The 18,425-nt window shown below is 32.7% G+C and overlaps 1 protein-coding gene across 1 annotated transcript; it reads left to right on the plus strand.

The window, feature by feature from the left end:
* The first annotated feature begins 15,263 nt into the window (after positions 1-15,263).
* Positions 15,264-18,135, plus strand: LOC125052741 (extensin-like). The gene is made up of 5 exons (XM_047653757.1): positions 15,264-15,497; positions 16,237-16,368; positions 17,037-17,253; positions 17,617-17,806; positions 17,934-18,135. The coding sequence occupies exons 1-5, from the start codon at positions 15,371-15,373 to the stop codon at positions 18,057-18,059; spliced, it is 792 nt and encodes a 263-aa protein (XP_047509713.1). The 5' UTR covers positions 15,264-15,370; the 3' UTR covers positions 18,060-18,135.
* Positions 18,136-18,425: the final 290 nt, after the last annotated feature.

The following is an 18,425-nucleotide window of genomic DNA, read 5'->3' on the forward strand; positions in this document are numbered from 1 at the left end:
TGAGTATTTTGTCTGGCCATCTTGACAGTTTGTTTACGAATAATGGCACACGTGTTAATGCAATTTACAATAACAACAACGAGACGGCTGTTTATGACCTCAGGTGTCTTTCTTCGGCTTTCAAAAGGTTAGTTTTGTAAGCTGATTATAAAAACAATTACACTTAAGTATGTTGTTGATGTCTAAATATGAAAGTATTTCTTCGTAATAGAGAGGGCTTTGTGCGTTATAAAGATATATTAATGTATGGGTATTAAACCAAACAAATATATCTCGTTTTAACGTTATAGAGAGTTTTACTTTATAACGACTGACGTTATAAAGATATACATTGTAATAAGATTTTAAAATACTACATACATACATAAAGAAGATATAAAAATACTCAAAGAGAACTGCTTGGTGCAACGGGTGGCCTTATTGTTCCTAAGCGATCTCTTCCAGACCACCCTAAATAGCAGGTGAATGACCTTAGGCTTCTTCCGTTTCATGAATAGTATTACTAAGCTTATAACAATTCTATCCACAATATACAGATAACCTTATTAGCTTAATACTTAGTATTTAAAAATTGTGTGAGGTTACAATAAGCTTAATGATAAAGCCAAAAGGGTGGCCAGAGCTATCTTTTTTTAGCCGTCTGTGCCGACTAGGAATAGCACGGATCAATACGACAAACGAAATCTATTTAGCTCGAGTGAATGCAACACATTGAGCGGAATATGGTCAAACGTTTTTAAAGAAACAAACAATGTGAAAATGAATTCCGGGAATCTGTTTGGAAATTGCTACAGTTGAATATATCTACAATCAGAAAAGATTTTACCCTCAAATATAAACGCTTTAATCTGTACTTGTAAGCTTACCATGTGTTTGTGGTATAAATAGAAGTTAGTAGAAGCCAATTAAAACTAGGTGGAATCTTGTAAATATGGCGTTGCTTATATTATATACTATGTTATATCTAATATATAAAATTCTCGTGTCGCGGTGTTTGTGGTTAAAGTCCTCCGGAACGGCTCGACCGATTCTCATTAAATTTTGTGTGCATATTGGGTATCTCTGAGAATCGGACAACATCTATTTTTTATCCCCCTAAATGTTAAGGGTAGTCCAGTCCACCCCTAAATATATTTTTTTTATTTTTAAATATTTTTTTCTGTTTTTATTTTTTTATGATACAGCATTAAAAATACATACAACCCCTAACTTTCACCCCTCTACGATCAACCCCCTTTTTTATTATAAATGATATACATGGCAAAACGACGTTTGTCCGGTCAGCTAGTTTATATATAATATTGTATATTTGCAGTTATAGTTGATGGTATAGGTACCACATCGTAGGTTGTTTAGGAACAATAATTTCTCATTACAAGAGAGTTTTCAAAATATTAAATTCACCAAAATATATATAACAGAACAACAGAAATGTAGTTCTTGTAAAGTGATTTGATAAAGACATCAAGGAACATAAAGATCTCTATTACAAAATTACAGCTATGGTAACATGAGGGAAGTAATGCTATTAATTTGCGCTCGTATCCGCACTCTATGTGCCGTCTTAAATTAACGGTACTCGGTACGCTATTGTCCTATACGTAATTACAGGTAAGTACATCAGTTTATTGAGGCAGCTCCGCTGACAGTCTCCCGGATGAGTTATTGTAAGCCGTCATGAGGATCCCCTAGGTTGCCTCGTTACCTACAATGACAGGTTTTCTTGAGGATAAATTTGCACTCACATATTACTGTGTATTTATGTGAGCTCGCCTTACAAATATTTCATTTAAAAATAAACGTAAGGATTAATGTTACTCTTATATGACAACGGAATTATTAAAACAGAACTTAAATTAACAAAAGTATAAATGGAAAGCTTCCACAGTGCTATTTATTCATGAAGAATAAAATCGTATTAAACTATTTTAAACTGGAGGTAGCTTATAAGTTTTAAATGGAGATTTGAAAGTGTATCAGAATTCCATCAATATACGGGCGCAAAGTTTCACCGGCTATAGTTTTAAAGTAAATGTAAATGAAATTTTATCCGCAGTATAACGTTAATTGATGGGCAATTAGATATTATTTTAAAGGAATTTATAACTACAACAATGAACAATTTATTTGTTAATAAACTTGGCATGTTGGGCTTTTGTTTCAAACAAGCAGAACTGAATAAAATTAATTCAAGAGAATTATAAATTAGAAAACATACCAAAATATAGAAACAATATATAAAAAACTAGTGGACCCGACAGACGTTGTCCTGCATGATATTTCAAGCAATTAGTAAAGCAAAGTATGAAAGTACCGACTGCAGCGCCATCTGGCGGGCTGATTTGTGAATCTAAACCATTCCCAGATCCCCTTGAACACACACAAAAAATTTCATCAAAATCGGTCCAGTCGTTTGAGAGAAGTTCAGTGACATACACACTCACAGAAGAATTATATATATAAAGAATAAAGATAATGGTTTCAGAATATCTATTTTATTAGTATTTCGATATTTATAGGGGTGATAGTAATTGATCGATACAGTCTGGTGTATGCCTAGTCGAGTTAGAAGGCTATTTTCCGCTACGCTAGCTGTATCGCCCCTTAGCTTCTGATGTAATATTACACCGTATAGAACTTACTTTAAATAAGGATTTTTATCCGAGCTCTTAAATTATTAAATAAAACCAATTACGATGCTTGCAAGGCTCGTTTCTAGCATAAGACATCATATTGTATACGCTTACCTTTATTCAGGCCTGTTATATTACGTATTAGATTACTACTGGCAACCCTTTGATACATATTTATTCTGTAATTTTTGGTATTTTTGGTACGCTACGAATAGATGTAATAAAATATCGACAACCGAGTTTTAAGCTATTGCATAGATTTTATCGCGGGCTTTGAACGCGGCGACCGAATCAAGAAATTGCGTAATGAAATAAACCTAACACACGATGACGTAATATAGGTGCGGCCAATACGCGTTAGAGCGGGACAGAACGCATACTGCGTCTCACATCGGTTTAGCGTGATCGGATAGGCGTGTAAGTCTGAGTCTGGTAGAGTGGTAGATTGAATTAATATCAAAGAAAAAAATACTGTTAAAAATAATTATATTGCATAAGTTTATAAATGATGCTATGCTTTACCGCGTCAGTCCCCGAGTGCCACACGTTTTTTTTTCATTAAGAATTAACAGTTGAGCCATTAAACATTTTAATAAAGTCCCAATATGCTACCTTAAATCAAGCCGTAAATTTTGTAGATAAGTTCAATTAGTAAAATATTTATGTTAATGCAGTTTTCACATCACATATTAACAACAGTAAGTACAAAGTTGAAGAGATCACCTCATTAAAAGTTGTGAAATTATTAAATTTTCGAATCCTACAATGGTCTGTGAGTCCACAGTAACAATCCTGTTAAAACAAGAGCTTTACCCACTGAATAATTTATAGCTACAGTAGAAACAGAATAATTAAAATGTAAACTTGCAAATGAATTATGGTAACGCAATAAATTCATCCATGTTACCCATTTCTAGATCTTCACTGACCTAGTAACGTGTTGTTACTAATGTTTTATTGTAATTCATCAGTGAAATAACGTTAGAACTCATCAGTATAACGAACAATTAAAGAGTTATTATTAGTAAAGACATTGAAATGTACGTAATACATATTAACTAATATTATTAATAAATAATCCAGGCGCTACAACCATATTTTTATCTGATAAACAAGTTTGGTGGTGAGCCTTCTGTCTGACACATATAGTCGGTTTTTGGATTTGAGATATGCCGGTTTTATATTAGTATCCCTGAGGTCGCAGGTTCGATCCGCGGTGGTGCTCCTTTCTGACTACGTGTCTATCTAACACTCGCTCGCTTTTAAAGCAAGAATACAAAGTTGTTTTCTTGCTTAAAAATATCACAAAGTATTAAGAATTCAAGTAAAAACCCTTGTAAACCCACATATGATTTTAAGTTATACATACATATAACCCGAATATTAAAGTAAGAACTAATATTATTAACCTTATTATTCGGGTTAATCAGCTTATTTTGTAATGCAACGGTCGAATTGTTCAATAAGTGTACTACCTTTTTGGTATTGGTATATGATTGATATATGATTTCACCCCGAAATAGAACAATAAAATCTGATATTTTGTTCCGGCACCAAGGCCCCATAATCAAATAAACCGAGTACAAGGATCGGATTTACGACACAGAGATTTATTCTGCCCTATAAAATACTGTATTCCAATCGGGTAGTATAATCCGTCATCATAATACTGTCGTCACGTATAAGGTTTTGAAATAATATATTTGTTGCTAGGTTTTTATAATTGTTATCACACTATAGGGGACCAGTAAATGGAATGTCAAACCTGACTTTAAATAAGATATGGAAAAAACCATGTCCATCACGATCTTACACATTTTTATTTAGAAATTTAAATACTATTAAATACTACATATATACTACTCAGTTTTTTATACAAATATTTTTAGTTCGTTAATAATTAGGAAAGTAAGCTAAGTTTTAGTTTAGCTGTGATGGCCTAGCGGCTTCAGTTGTAGGTTCGATCCCCGGTTGCGCACATTTTTAGTTGCGTATGTAACACTCGCTCTTACACTGAAGGAAACCATCGTGAGGAAACCAGCATATCTCAAATCCATCGAAGACATGCGTCAGACAGAAGGCTGATCACCTACTTGTCAGTGAAAATAAAATGAACAAAGAAACGAATGCAATCTGTCGTCATGACCCATAAAGGCTTGTAGCGCCACTGAATTAATATTATTCGTAATAGTTAAATACGGACCATTTGATGTCTTTACTATTAATATTTCTACGTTTATCAATTTTTTTAAGGATATTAATTTATTAACACTATAGGAATCTATATACATTCATTAATTAAATTTATTAAGTGTGAACTTTATAACCCTCACTAACATTGCGCTATGCTCTTGTGAAGTGCATCATGTACTTGATAGAACATATTTTTAATTAATAACAAGTCACGTTAATAAAACACGCTATATAGAACGTTCTACGTATATATTATATACATTGTTATACAAAATGTCAATACATTTTGGTGTTTACATAATGCATTCTCTGTGAACGACAATGCCATGAAAGCGTCGATAAAAAGCCTTAGACCTAACTTAGGATTTACCTTCAGGTTATCGTTATTCACGGGAGAGTTAATTTAGATTTCTAAATCTCCCTCTAAGGTATATGATTACTTTTGATGAAAATTCTCCGCCTGTTTGCTTTGATTTTAATAATTAAAAAACTACAAGCGTTACAACTTCCAGGTTTGATGTTGACGTGTGTTTCATGAGCTAATTTGTTTCATTATTTCATACATTCTAATAGGCAAGTGGGTGATCAGCCTACTAACACAGGCCATTGATTTTTGTGTGCATTTAGCGAGTGTTAAATGTACAATAAAAGCCAACACTGCTTATAAATCAAAAACAGAAAATACTATGACAAAACTAATTCAAATATATTTTACATTCGCAAAACTCAGGTGTTGACATAGGTATAATACCGAAACCGTAACGACTAAATAACAAAATGCGCTTTCGCGTTAATAATATTAGTATGGATATTTCAATCTGCCGGGCTTTTAATGAAGCTAGGGGCCGAGAACGAAATAGCCAGAACAGCAGTCTAAAATTGTGATTGGTCCGTTGCATATTCAGAGCAGTGTTGTGCCTATTGCAAACCGAATACCCATTCAATACTAACCTGAATTGGTTCTGGAATCTGTTTGGAAATTGCTACAGTTGAATATATCTACAATCAGAAAAGATTTTACCCTCAAATATAAACGCTTTAATCTGTACTTGTAAGCTTACCATGTGTTTGTGGTATAAATAGAAGTTAGTAGAAGCCAATTAAAACTAGGTGGAATCTTGTAAATATGGCGTTGCTTATATTATATACTATGTTATATCTAATATATAAAATTCTCGTGTCGCGGTGTTTGTGGTTAAAGTCCTCCGGAACGGCTCGACCGATTCTCATTAAATTTTGTGTGCATATTGGGTATCTCTGAGAATCGGACAACATCTATTTTTTATCCCCCTAAATGTTAAGGGTAGTCCAGTCCACCCCTAAATATATTTTTTTTATTTTTAAATATTTTTTTCTGTTTTTATTTTTTTATGATACAGCATTAAAAATACATACAACCCCTAACTTTCACCCCTCTACGATCAACCCCCTTTTTTATTATAAATGATATACATGGCAAAACGACGTTTGTCCGGTCAGCTAGTTTATATATAATATTGTATATTTGCAGTTATAGTTGATGGTATAGGTACCACATCGTAGGTTGTTTAGGAACAATAATTTCTCATTACAAGAGAGTTTTCAAAATATTAAATTCACCAAAATATATATAACAGAACAACAGAAATGTAGTTCTTGTAAAGTGATTTGATAAAGACATCAAGGAACATAAAGATCTCTATTACAAAATTACAGCTATGGTAACATGAGGGAAGTAATGCTATTAATTTGCGCTCGTATCCGCACTCTATGTGCCGTCTTAAATTAACGGTACTCGGTACGCTATTGTCCTATACGTAATTACAGGTAAGTACATCAGTTTATTGAGGCAGCTCCGCTGACAGTCTCCCGGATGAGTTATTGTAAGCCGTCATGAGGATCCCCTAGGTTGCCTCGTTACCTACAATGACAGGTTTTCTTGAGGATAAATTTGCACTCACATATTACTGTGTATTTATGTGAGCTCGCCTTACAAATATTTCATTTAAAAATAAACGTAAGGATTAATGTTACTCTTATATGACAACGGAATTATTAAAACAGAACTTAAATTAACAAAAGTATAAATGGAAAGCTTCCACAGTGCTATTTATTCATGAAGAATAAAATCGTATTAAACTATTTTAAACTGGAGGTAGCTTATAAGTTTTAAATGGAGATTTGAAAGTGTATCAGAATTCCATCAATATACGGGCGCAAAGTTTCACCGGCTATAGTTTTAAAGTAAATGTAAATGAAATTTTATCCGCAGTATAACGTTAATTGATGGGCAATTAGATATTATTTTAAAGGAATTTATAACTACAACAATGAACAATTTATTTGTTAATAAACTTGGCATGTTGGGCTTTTGTTTCAAACAAGCAGAACTGAATAAAATTAATTCAAGAGAATTATAAATTAGAAAACATACCAAAATATAGAAACAATATATAAAAAACTAGTGGACCCGACAGACGTTGTCCTGCATGATATTTCAAGCAATTAGTAAAGCAAAGTATGAAAGTACCGACTGCAGCGCCATCTGGCGGGCTGATTTGTGAATCTAAACCATTCCCAGATCCCCTTGAACACACACAAAAAATTTCATCAAAATCGGTCCAGTCGTTTGAGAGAAGTTCAGTGACATACACACTCACAGAAGAATTATATATATAAAGAATAAAGATAATGGTTTCAGAATATCTATTTTATTAGTATTTCGATATTTATAGGGGTGATAGTAATTGATCGATACAGTCTGGTGTATGCCTAGTCGAGTTAGAAGGCTATTTTCCGCTACGCTAGCTGTATCGCCCCTTAGCTTCTGATGTAATATTACACCGTATAGAACTTACTTTAAATAAGGATTTTTATCCGAGCTCTTAAATTATTAAATAAAACCAATTACGATGCTTGCAAGGCTCGTTTCTAGCATAAGACATCATATTGTATACGCTTACCTTTATTCAGGCCTGTTATATTACGTATTAGATTACTACTGGCAACCCTTTGATACATATTTATTCTGTAATTTTTGGTATTTTTGGTACGCTACGAATAGATGTAATAAAATATCGACAACCGAGTTTTAAGCTATTGCATAGATTTTATCGCGGGCTTTGAACGCGGCGACCGAATCAAGAAATTGCGTAATGAAATAAACCTAACACACGATGACGTAATATAGGTGCGGCCAATACGCGTTAGAGCGGGACAGAACGCATACTGCGTCTCACATCGGTTTAGCGTGATCGGATAGGCGTGTAAGTCTGAGTCTGGTAGAGTGGTAGATTGAATTAATATCAAAGAAAAAAATACTGTTAAAAATAATTATATTGCATAAGTTTATAAATGATGCTATGCTTTACCGCGTCAGTCCCCGAGTGCCACACGTTTTTTTTTCATTAAGAATTAACAGTTGAGCCATTAAACATTTTAATAAAGTCCCAATATGCTACCTTAAATCAAGCCGTAAATTTTGTAGATAAGTTCAATTAGTAAAATATTTATGTTAATGCAGTTTTCACATCACATATTAACAACAGTAAGTACAAAGTTGAAGAGATCACCTCATTAAAAGTTGTGAAATTATTAAATTTTCGAATCCTACAATGGTCTGTGAGTCCACAGTAACAATCCTGTTAAAACAAGAGCTTTACCCACTGAATAATTTATAGCTACAGTAGAAACAGAATAATTAAAATGTAAACTTGCAAATGAATTATGGTAACGCAATAAATTCATCCATGTTACCCATTTCTAGATCTTCACTGACCTAGTAACGTGTTGTTACTAATGTTTTATTGTAATTCATCAGTGAAATAACGTTAGAACTCATCAGTATAACGAACAATTAAAGAGTTATTATTAGTAAAGACATTGAAATGTACGTAATACATATTAACTAATATTATTAATAAATAATCCAGGCGCTACAACCATATTTTTATCTGATAAACAAGTTTGGTGGTGAGCCTTCTGTCTGACACATATAGTCGGTTTTTGGATTTGAGATATGCCGGTTTTATATTAGTATCCCTGAGGTCGCAGGTTCGATCCGCGGTGGTGCTCCTTTCTGACTACGTGTCTATCTAACACTCGCTCGCTTTTAAAGCAAGAATACAAAGTTGTTTTCTTGCTTAAAAATATCACAAAGTATTAAGAATTCAAGTAAAAACCCTTGTAAACCCACATATGATTTTAAGTTATACATACATATAACCCGAATATTAAAGTAAGAACTAATATTATTAACCTTATTATTCGGGTTAATCAGCTTATTTTGTAATGCAACGGTCGAATTGTTCAATAAGTGTACTACCTTTTTGGTATTGGTATATGATTGATATATGATTTCACCCCGAAATAGAACAATAAAATCTGATATTTTGTTCCGGCACCAAGGCCCCATAATCAAATAAACCGAGTACAAGGATCGGATTTACGACACAGAGATTTATTCTGCCCTATAAAATACTGTATTCCAATCGGGTAGTATAATCCGTCATCATAATACTGTCGTCACGTATAAGGTTTTGAAATAATATATTTGTTGCTAGGTTTTTATAATTGTTATCACACTATAGGGGACCAGTAAATGGAATGTCAAACCTGACTTTAAATAAGATATGGAAAAAACCATGTCCATCACGATCTTACACATTTTTATTTAGAAATTTAAATACTATTAAATACTACATATATACTACTCAGTTTTTTATACAAATATTTTTAGTTCGTTAATAATTAGGAAAGTAAGCTAAGTTTTAGTTTAGCTGTGATGGCCTAGCGGCTTCAGTTGTAGGTTCGATCCCCGGTTGCGCACATTTTTAGTTGCGTATGTAACACTCGCTCTTACACTGAAGGAAACCATCGTGAGGAAACCAGCATATCTCAAATCCATCGAAGACATGCGTCAGACAGAAGGCTGATCACCTACTTGTCAGTGAAAATAAAATGAACAAAGAAACGAATGCAATCTGTCGTCATGACCCATAAAGGCTTGTAGCGCCACTGAATTAATATTATTCGTAATAGTTAAATACGGACCATTTGATGTCTTTACTATTAATATTTCTACGTTTATCAATTTTTTTAAGGATATTAATTTATTAACACTATAGGAATCTATATACATTCATTAATTAAATTTATTAAGTGTGAACTTTATAACCCTCACTAACATTGCGCTATGCTCTTGTGAAGTGCATCATGTACTTGATAGAACATATTTTTAATTAATAACAAGTCACGTTAATAAAACACGCTATATAGAACGTTCTACGTATATATTATATACATTGTTATACAAAATGTCAATACATTTTGGTGTTTACATAATGCATTCTCTGTGAACGACAATGCCATGAAAGCGTCGATAAAAAGCCTTAGACCTAACTTAGGATTTACCTTCAGGTTATCGTTATTCACGGGAGAGTTAATTTAGATTTCTAAATCTCCCTCTAAGGTATATGATTACTTTTGATGAAAATTCTCCGCCTGTTTGCTTTGATTTTAATAATTAAAAAACTACAAGCGTTACAACTTCCAGGTTTGATGTTGACGTGTGTTTCATGAGCTAATTTGTTTCATTATTTCATACATTCTAATAGGCAAGTGGGTGATCAGCCTACTAACACAGGCCATTGATTTTTGTGTGCATTTAGCGAGTGTTAAATGTACAATAAAAGCCAACACTGCTTATAAATCAAAAACAGAAAATACTATGACAAAACTAATTCAAATATATTTTACATTCGCAAAACTCAGGTGTTGACATAGGTATAATACCGAAACCGTAACGACTAAATAACAAAATGCGCTTTCGCGTTAATAATATTAGTATGGATATTTCAATCTGCCGGGCTTTTAATGAAGCTAGGGGCCGAGAACGAAATAGCCAGAACAGCAGTCTAAAATTGTGATTGGTCCGTTGCATATTCAGAGCAGTGTTGTGCCTATTGCAAACCGAATACCCATTCAATACTAACCTGAATTGGTTCATTATAAAACAAACAGCAAGTCTATAAGAGGATTTTGTAATAAATGGAAATGTGAAATTTCCACAACGGATAATCTTCATTCATCTAGTTCATATTAATTCTTGACAGGTCCCGGCTGTAAGTTATTAAAATTACCAATATCAGAATCATACAACAATTTATATTTTAAGTAATTGGTAAAGTTGAAATCCCGTAACTTCAGAATGGGGCAGTTACATGTGTGAACCATGGATATTTTTGAAAGTAGATTTTCTTTATCCACTAACAGAAAACTTCAACTTTGCCGGGAATCGAAAGTACATAGAAGTCATAGAAACCACGTCCACCATGCGAGAGAGAGGATTACGAATAATAAGAATTAATATGATGTTGAATTATCTAAGTAAATCTAATATATAAAATTCTCGTGTCACAATGTTCGTTCCCATACTCCTCCGAAACGGCTCTACCGATTCTTATGCATATTCAGTAAGTCTGAGAATAGGCTACTATTTATCCTTCAAACCCCTAAATGATAAAGAGTGTCCACACCAAAAAAAAAAAATATTTTTTAAATATTTTTTTATGATAGATATAGCGTACAAAAATACATACATCCCATAATTTTCACCCTAACGATCAACACCTATTTTTTATTATAGTAGATAGTTATTTTTATTGAACTATAAAAAGTTTACTAGAAATATATATGGCAAAACAACGTTTGCCGGGTCATCTAATATTATTCTATAAATCGGTGGTTCTTCAATTTGGAGGCGGATTTTTTGACCACGATCTACATTATTGAAATTATTTAATAAGAATTTGAAAGCATTAAAGTAATCTAGTTATGGATCGACTATACAGTTATCTTGTTTGAGAGAATATCAGTAGCTATATAAAAAATCTTTTCATTTAAAGCAATGAAAATTATAAACATAATTCAGTAGTACTCTGAGTGGACACGACACTCATATCGCCTATAAACGTAACATATTAAATCTTTTATGACTCTAATCTTATAAGCGCGTTATTTCTTTGAGTACCTATATTAGAGTTTCAGCTCACAACTATTTTATATGCAATAAAAATGATAAATAGACACTCAACCGGATTATGTTATATAAAACCCTCTAAAATATTATAAAAACTTGGTTTTCGTGTGGTTAAAAGGTCAGCTCCACTCGCAAGCAAATTGGCATTATGAGTATCCGAGCAGCAGGTGTTATTCGCAATGTGCCTATAGCATAAAATATTATACGATAATTTAGTTCAGCATTAGTCGTTACAATGATAATTTTTTGTTGTCAACTCGATCGCAAAGTATTTTTATACGATTTGTATAGACTACACTAATTTACTGTACTTTCGACTAGTTTGAAATATGAAGGCGTAGCGCTATCAAGTGTTATACATAAAAATGTAATGTTACTTCCATTTCATGTATAACATTTTATTTACATTCTCCCTAACCCATTAGCCCTTTTATATATATATATTACTAGCAAACCCGGCGAACTCCGTTTCGCCACCAGATGGCTTCGTTTTATTTGGTGTTTTTTTTTTGTAATATTTTCCCGCATTTCTGTTGAAATTTTTCCTGAATTTTCTTTGCTATAAACCTCACGGAGCCCGAGACCTTTCCATTATCTTATTTTTATATAGTAGATATACATATAATAACATAAACCAAATATAAACATTTTTTCAAATATTTGTTTTCCCTTGATATATTCGAGTGATTGGTGATCTAAAACGTGGGATAAAGATAAAAACTAATATAAAAAGTCGTAGTTGCCTCGGCACTTTAAAAAAGTTCCCAGCTCAATTGACTTTTGCTGTAAGAAGTTTCCGCATACTTCATTTACTGGTTTGACCTACTTTGGGCGTCGAATTGTGGTCGAAACTTTGGTTTCGTTAAGGTCGAGTAACATCGAAAATTATAATGGACAATTAAAATATATTTGTACAAAAATTATACATCTTCCTAAGAACACCTCCTATTAGCTTTATTGTATTATTTAAATGTTAATAAACAAATTTAGACTGTAAAAGGTATTATTATACTTAATTTAAAGCAATATACTTAATGGCATTGCCTATAAGATTTTTTTTTGATTTCTAATACCAAAATTCAATTATTAAAACCGTCTTATGTTTTAATATGTTGTGCTAAGAAGAACACATTACTTATAGCGACGAAACTCAAATGAAATGTATCTGTATATGTATATACTTACACTTATGATAATACCTAAAAAGTGTTTCTCTGGCGACCTCTCTAGGAATATTTCTGCGTTGAGGTAGCCAGTTTCATCACAGAGACAATGGCATGTATCACGATTAGTATTAAGAAAGAAAAAAACATTACAACATTACATACATAATGATTAAGTTTAAGTTAAGGTTCGTATATAATAGTCTCTATTACACGAAATGGTTATTCAATATGACTTAATAGCTAAATTACTATTGTACGTATTTAAAGAGGCATTTTACGTTGAATACCTTCTTGGCTTAGCTAAGCTTTTTAAATACTGTCCGTGCACCAAAAGCATAGTGGGATTAAAGTGGAAAATGACGCATATTTATAATAGAATTTATTAAAAGCTCAGGATTTACGTGTCCCCGTTGTATGGCTTGAATAATGAATGCCGCACGAACTGGCAATATTGCCCGCTTTTTAATTTTCCATTACGTACATGAATAATTGAAACATGAAATTCTGAGTGTTCAAAACTGTAATTAACTTGACCTTAGATATTCATAACGTGTCTAACTTAGATTAGATTTATTTTGAGAAAGACTAAAAGGAGCATTAGGAACCGTAATTAACCATAATTAACAAACTATATCAACTGAAGGTTGATTAGATTTTTTTTTACAAACAATTTAAATATAAAAAGTGGAAATCTTTTTACTTGATATAAGGAACATGCTCAGTATATATTATGTTATCTCTGGTCTAAAGTAGCTATCGATGACAAGATAAAATTCAAGTAAAAACTCCCTTAAAGTTAAAACTTGGATTGTGTTGGCAAACTCAAAGCTTTTTGTTTTCGGGTGCGTGTACTTATGTACGCGCGTAAGAAGTTATACTTCTTTGCCATTAAAAATAGTTTTTGATTGCATGCAAATAATTAATTACAATTAAATAATCAAAGACTGTAAATCGCGCATCGTAAAATTTCACTGTCATCAATTTTTCATAACGCGCCTAAAGAAGTATAACTTCAAAAACAAACGTCACACAGTTCCGCATTAAAATTAAGAGACTCTAATTCGGAATCTAATCCAACAATCATAGGACAGCGTCAATCGTTATTATGTTTGTTTCTAACTAATTAGGATGAACATGTTTCAAGCTACGAGGCGTCGACGGAAGTGCTTTGAATTATTTAGTACACCATGACGTCTATCAAAGTTAAGATAGGGCTATAAATAATATATACGATTTTTATTTTCATTTCTGATATGAAACCTTAACCTTTAACCCGCTTAACCATATTAAAATCTCTATCAACTATTACAATTGGTGATATTAAATAATTATTCTTATTTTTATATGAATTATTTTAAACCAAGAATGTATTTTGGTCTAAATAGATTCTTGGGACTAAAGAGGTACTTTGATACCCTGGATTTGTTATAAATACTAAAATATAGAAAATATTGTTTTAAAAGTTTTTCACGTATATTTTTGTTAGCTTATTGCAATTTTTTGTATCAAAGTTATGCTACTTCCGATTCTATTAGAAAATGACAAACATATTAATACAAAAATGTTTCGTTTTTATCCACCGTAGTCAAAGTATCCGTCTCTTAGTTAAACGTATGATGATGTTAGGCGGAAATTTCCTAAATTGTACCTCATTCGCTAGTTAAAAATATTGACAACAAAATTTTAATTACTACTTTTAAACAACCTTAATGCATAATAGCGTACATACAGATGAAAAACGATGGCTCACCTCGGCCGGAAGTCATTCCTTCGTCGCACGTCGTTCCGGTGCGACGATATCCGGTGAAGCTCAATTTCCTGTTCCCTAGAATTTCTTTTTTTATTTGCTTGATTCATTTATTCCTCGTCTTTTATGTCATGTTTTATCTGAGTATGTGCGCTTCAGCACTTTTGATTAGGCCCAAACGTGTGCCTAAAATCCCCTTTTCAGCACGAACTTTTAGCCTAATTAAATTTCCTACAGAGTAAAAATTTTATTTAGTAAATTATTTGAAGATTAACTTTACCTACTATTCACATTAATTATGATATCATTTTAGGTGTAAATGTGCGGATGAAAAATGAAAGAAAATTGTGATCTGAAAATGTTTCATTGAAGAACAACGTCTTTCACTCTCCGCCATATTCTCACTTGATATAAAGATATTTGTTTAAAAATTGTTTCTACACAAATATAATTTTATTATATACGTCCTTTAAGCATTTATAATCATTGACGAAGAAAAAAATTGAGCCTTCAAACAAACGTCAGTTCTATGTGTCGACTATTGAAAATAATATTTTACGTCTACGTTTTACCAAGCATTTATAAAATAAACGTTTGATACTTTTTATTTACAATGCCGTGGGGTTGGGAATGTAGGGCGCGGTTTGTTAAGCAATCGCCATGTAAACCAACTGAGCGGAGGGGAAAGCGAGATCTCAAGAGTCCTGGGCCTCAAGAATATGAAACGCCTCCAATATTCTGTAACATAATATCATGATTATTATTAATATTAATTATACCGTTAATTTTTGTAATAGAACAGAGTGTGCGTGGTGCAGTTTTTAGTTAATCCAATATTGTTAAAACTATGCAATTTTCAATTTCAATGAGCTGAACTACAAGTAATTCTAAATCAAACTGTAGCGCGGATAACTTAAGCTTTTATACATAACTTATTTGAAGCCTTTCTAAAGTTAGCAAGTGCTTCAAGGGTTACAATAAACTTACAGTGAGCTGTCGTTAACAACTGCGTATCGTACATGTTGTTTATTTCTTAGATTAATGCATTCTCGTGCTTTTAAGGTTAGAAAACATGGCTGCTTAGTTTTTTTATATATTATTGTAATTATTATATGAAGATGATAATTTTGTCCTATCGGCGTAGCGGTTATGCGAACTAATATAATTCTTATTAAAAAGCATCAACACTGTCAAACTTTAAGAACGCAACACTCATAACAAAACAGTAATTAAGCGCTGCTGCGACTAAATTTCTTATTTTCTACGACTAAATTCTCTTACCGCACAGACTCTATATACATCAAAGGATAAAGGCAATGATTCTCAGCTTTCTCTATCCCTCTTAATATCGTATTGTCTTTATACTATGTTTTATTCAAATTTAAATTTGTTTTTCATTGTAGTTTTATATTTAAGCATAGTTGTAGCCTTTCAAACGAATAATTAATTCCTAAAAATCACTTAAGTTCAAGTTTGTAGGTGGCAAGGGTTACTCGAGGATACAGCGTGCTCCGGCGTATACTTTCGGTCACAAGACACCTGTGAACTTTAACAAACAGATTCTTACAGCGAAAGCGCCAGTTTTAGACATCTCGGGACATAGTAAAAAAGGTACTCTGACACATGATAGAACTTTGGTAGATAGAGCAAGTGAACCTATATATAATATTACGAAACTGCCTCGTTCATAATAAAATACTCCAATACTTAGTAATAAATTGTTGCGGTTATAGAAAAATGAATGAAGATTTTTACAGACACTATTTCTTATAAAGCCGATTATGATCCGCAACTTTGTCCTTCAGCGATTTATTTTTAACTTATTATGTGGAAGCTGAAATTGGGAGTCGGTAAAGCAGTGTAATATTTATTACCGATAAACAGAGTAGGGTCGGTAACAACGTCGTACCAAATATATTTAAAAGTTTGAGCCGGGGGCCTCATAGCCTAGCGGTCTTATGAAGTGGCAGCTAGGTGAGGGCACCGGGTTCGATTCCCGGTTCGAGGGCAAGTTTTAATTTAATTTGTTCTCGGCCTTTGGGAGGGTTGTGCGGTACCGGGCGAGTGCCTAAACCGTACATGGAGGATATGATCGAATTTCTAAGGCAAAAAGCAGGAATGATAAAAATCTCATACTTGACGCTGGCTAATGCACAAACCGTGCCAGAGCCATAAAAAAAAAGTTTGAGCCAGACTACAACTTGAAGGCGTAACTACAATATCTTAAAATTAAATCAAACCAAGGTAATTTCAATCAATTATTAAAGCAACTGTTTCAGGACCCTATAGGATACCTCTCGGTGTAGTTTCACCCAGATTAGATCCGATACAGTGTAAAGGCAAATCACCAGGCCCTGACAGATATGTCCCAAAAAGCCAAGTGGTCTTTAAAAGACCTCCAGTCTACTCGATGCGCCCAGCCGCAAAGCCTCCATATCAACCTTGGGACATGTGGACCCCTCCCCCAAATATGTATTTGCCCAAAATACATTTCAAGTAAGTAAAGTAATAATTTCTATTCAGATTTACTAATAATAATATTAAATAATAGGATGTGCAATACCTACTATGTATTATATATTATTATATTATATTCCAATGACAAAATAGTTGGGGAACTATCCAAGGAGAAAGAAGTAACAGCAATAATTTCAATGCGATCAGGCATAGTTTCGCTTTTTTGGTTCAATAACCTGAATTTTATTTTACATTAAATCTTGTAATAACAGGTAAAAACAGATTTATTTTATTTAATGCTTTACAAAATATTATACCCAGATATAGGACTAGCCTACTAGGATAAAGATAAATACTAATTATAAATTGCCAATAGAAATGATGTATTCCTTTGTGATATAGTAAGCCACCCTCGTATACACTCGGATATGCAGTACGAGCAATAACAGCACAAAATCTTCCCGGTCCCGGAGAACACGATCCCAACTTTGACTTTGTGAAGCTACGAAAGCCCGCATTTTCCTTTGGTGCTCCTTTCAAAAGCCCACCGCCCAAAAAGACGCCACCGCCAAATACTTATTGCGAGAAAAAGGTTATTAAATCTCTTCTAATACTAATTTCATTCCGCAGATGTGTCGTAAATTTAGAAAGAGAAATTATTTACACCATTCGAAATTTATAAATATTAATAAGTAAGTATATTAATGTGAATATTACAGTTTATGTACCCCAAACGTACTATCCCAGCGCCAACTTTTGGGATTCGCCACTCGCCATACTTGGGGAAGCAAGAAGAATATCTTACACCATCAAACTTATGTATCGTTGTTAGTGGTGAAGACTAGAATGTAGTTTTTTTGAAATTTTAGTTCTCAATTCTAATTAATAATTTATTATTTTTTTTGAATTACATTACTATATTAGAATATATTAATTCTTTCATTTTTCACTTCCCGATTATTTCGTTACGTATTAGATTTCTTACTGAACTAAAATAAATAAAAAAGTTATTAAATTATTGGTTATACTTATATTTACCCTGACACAGGTATTTTTTACTTAAAAGGGTTCCCAAATCTTACACATTGTAATTCATATGTACCTAAAATGAATAAACACATTTTTATTTTTTAAACGAGATACATATACATATAATATAAGTTATTCTTTATGATCCACAAAGTAATAAGTGTAAGATAACATACAAATTA

The sequence above is a fragment of the Pieris napi genome, chromosome 1, assembly GCF_905475465.1.
Source record: "Pieris napi chromosome 1, ilPieNapi1.2, whole genome shotgun sequence".
Lineage (NCBI taxonomy): Eukaryota > Metazoa > Arthropoda > Insecta > Lepidoptera > Pieridae > Pieris > Pieris napi.

Bases quoted from the DNA above. Each gene is read 5' to 3' on its own strand.
- LOC125052741 (XM_047653757.1), top strand. From the start codon at position 15,371: ATGCCGTGGGGTTGGGAATGTAGGGCGCGGTTTGTTAAGCAATCGCCA. The intron at 15,498-16,236 runs GTAACATAATAT...TCAAGTTTGTAG, and splicing joins TGAAACGCCTCCAATATTCT to GTGGCAAGGGTTACTCGAGG. The intron at 17,254-17,616 runs GTAAGTAAAGTA...TTTGTGATATAG, and splicing joins TTGCCCAAAATACATTTCAA to TAAGCCACCCTCGTATACAC.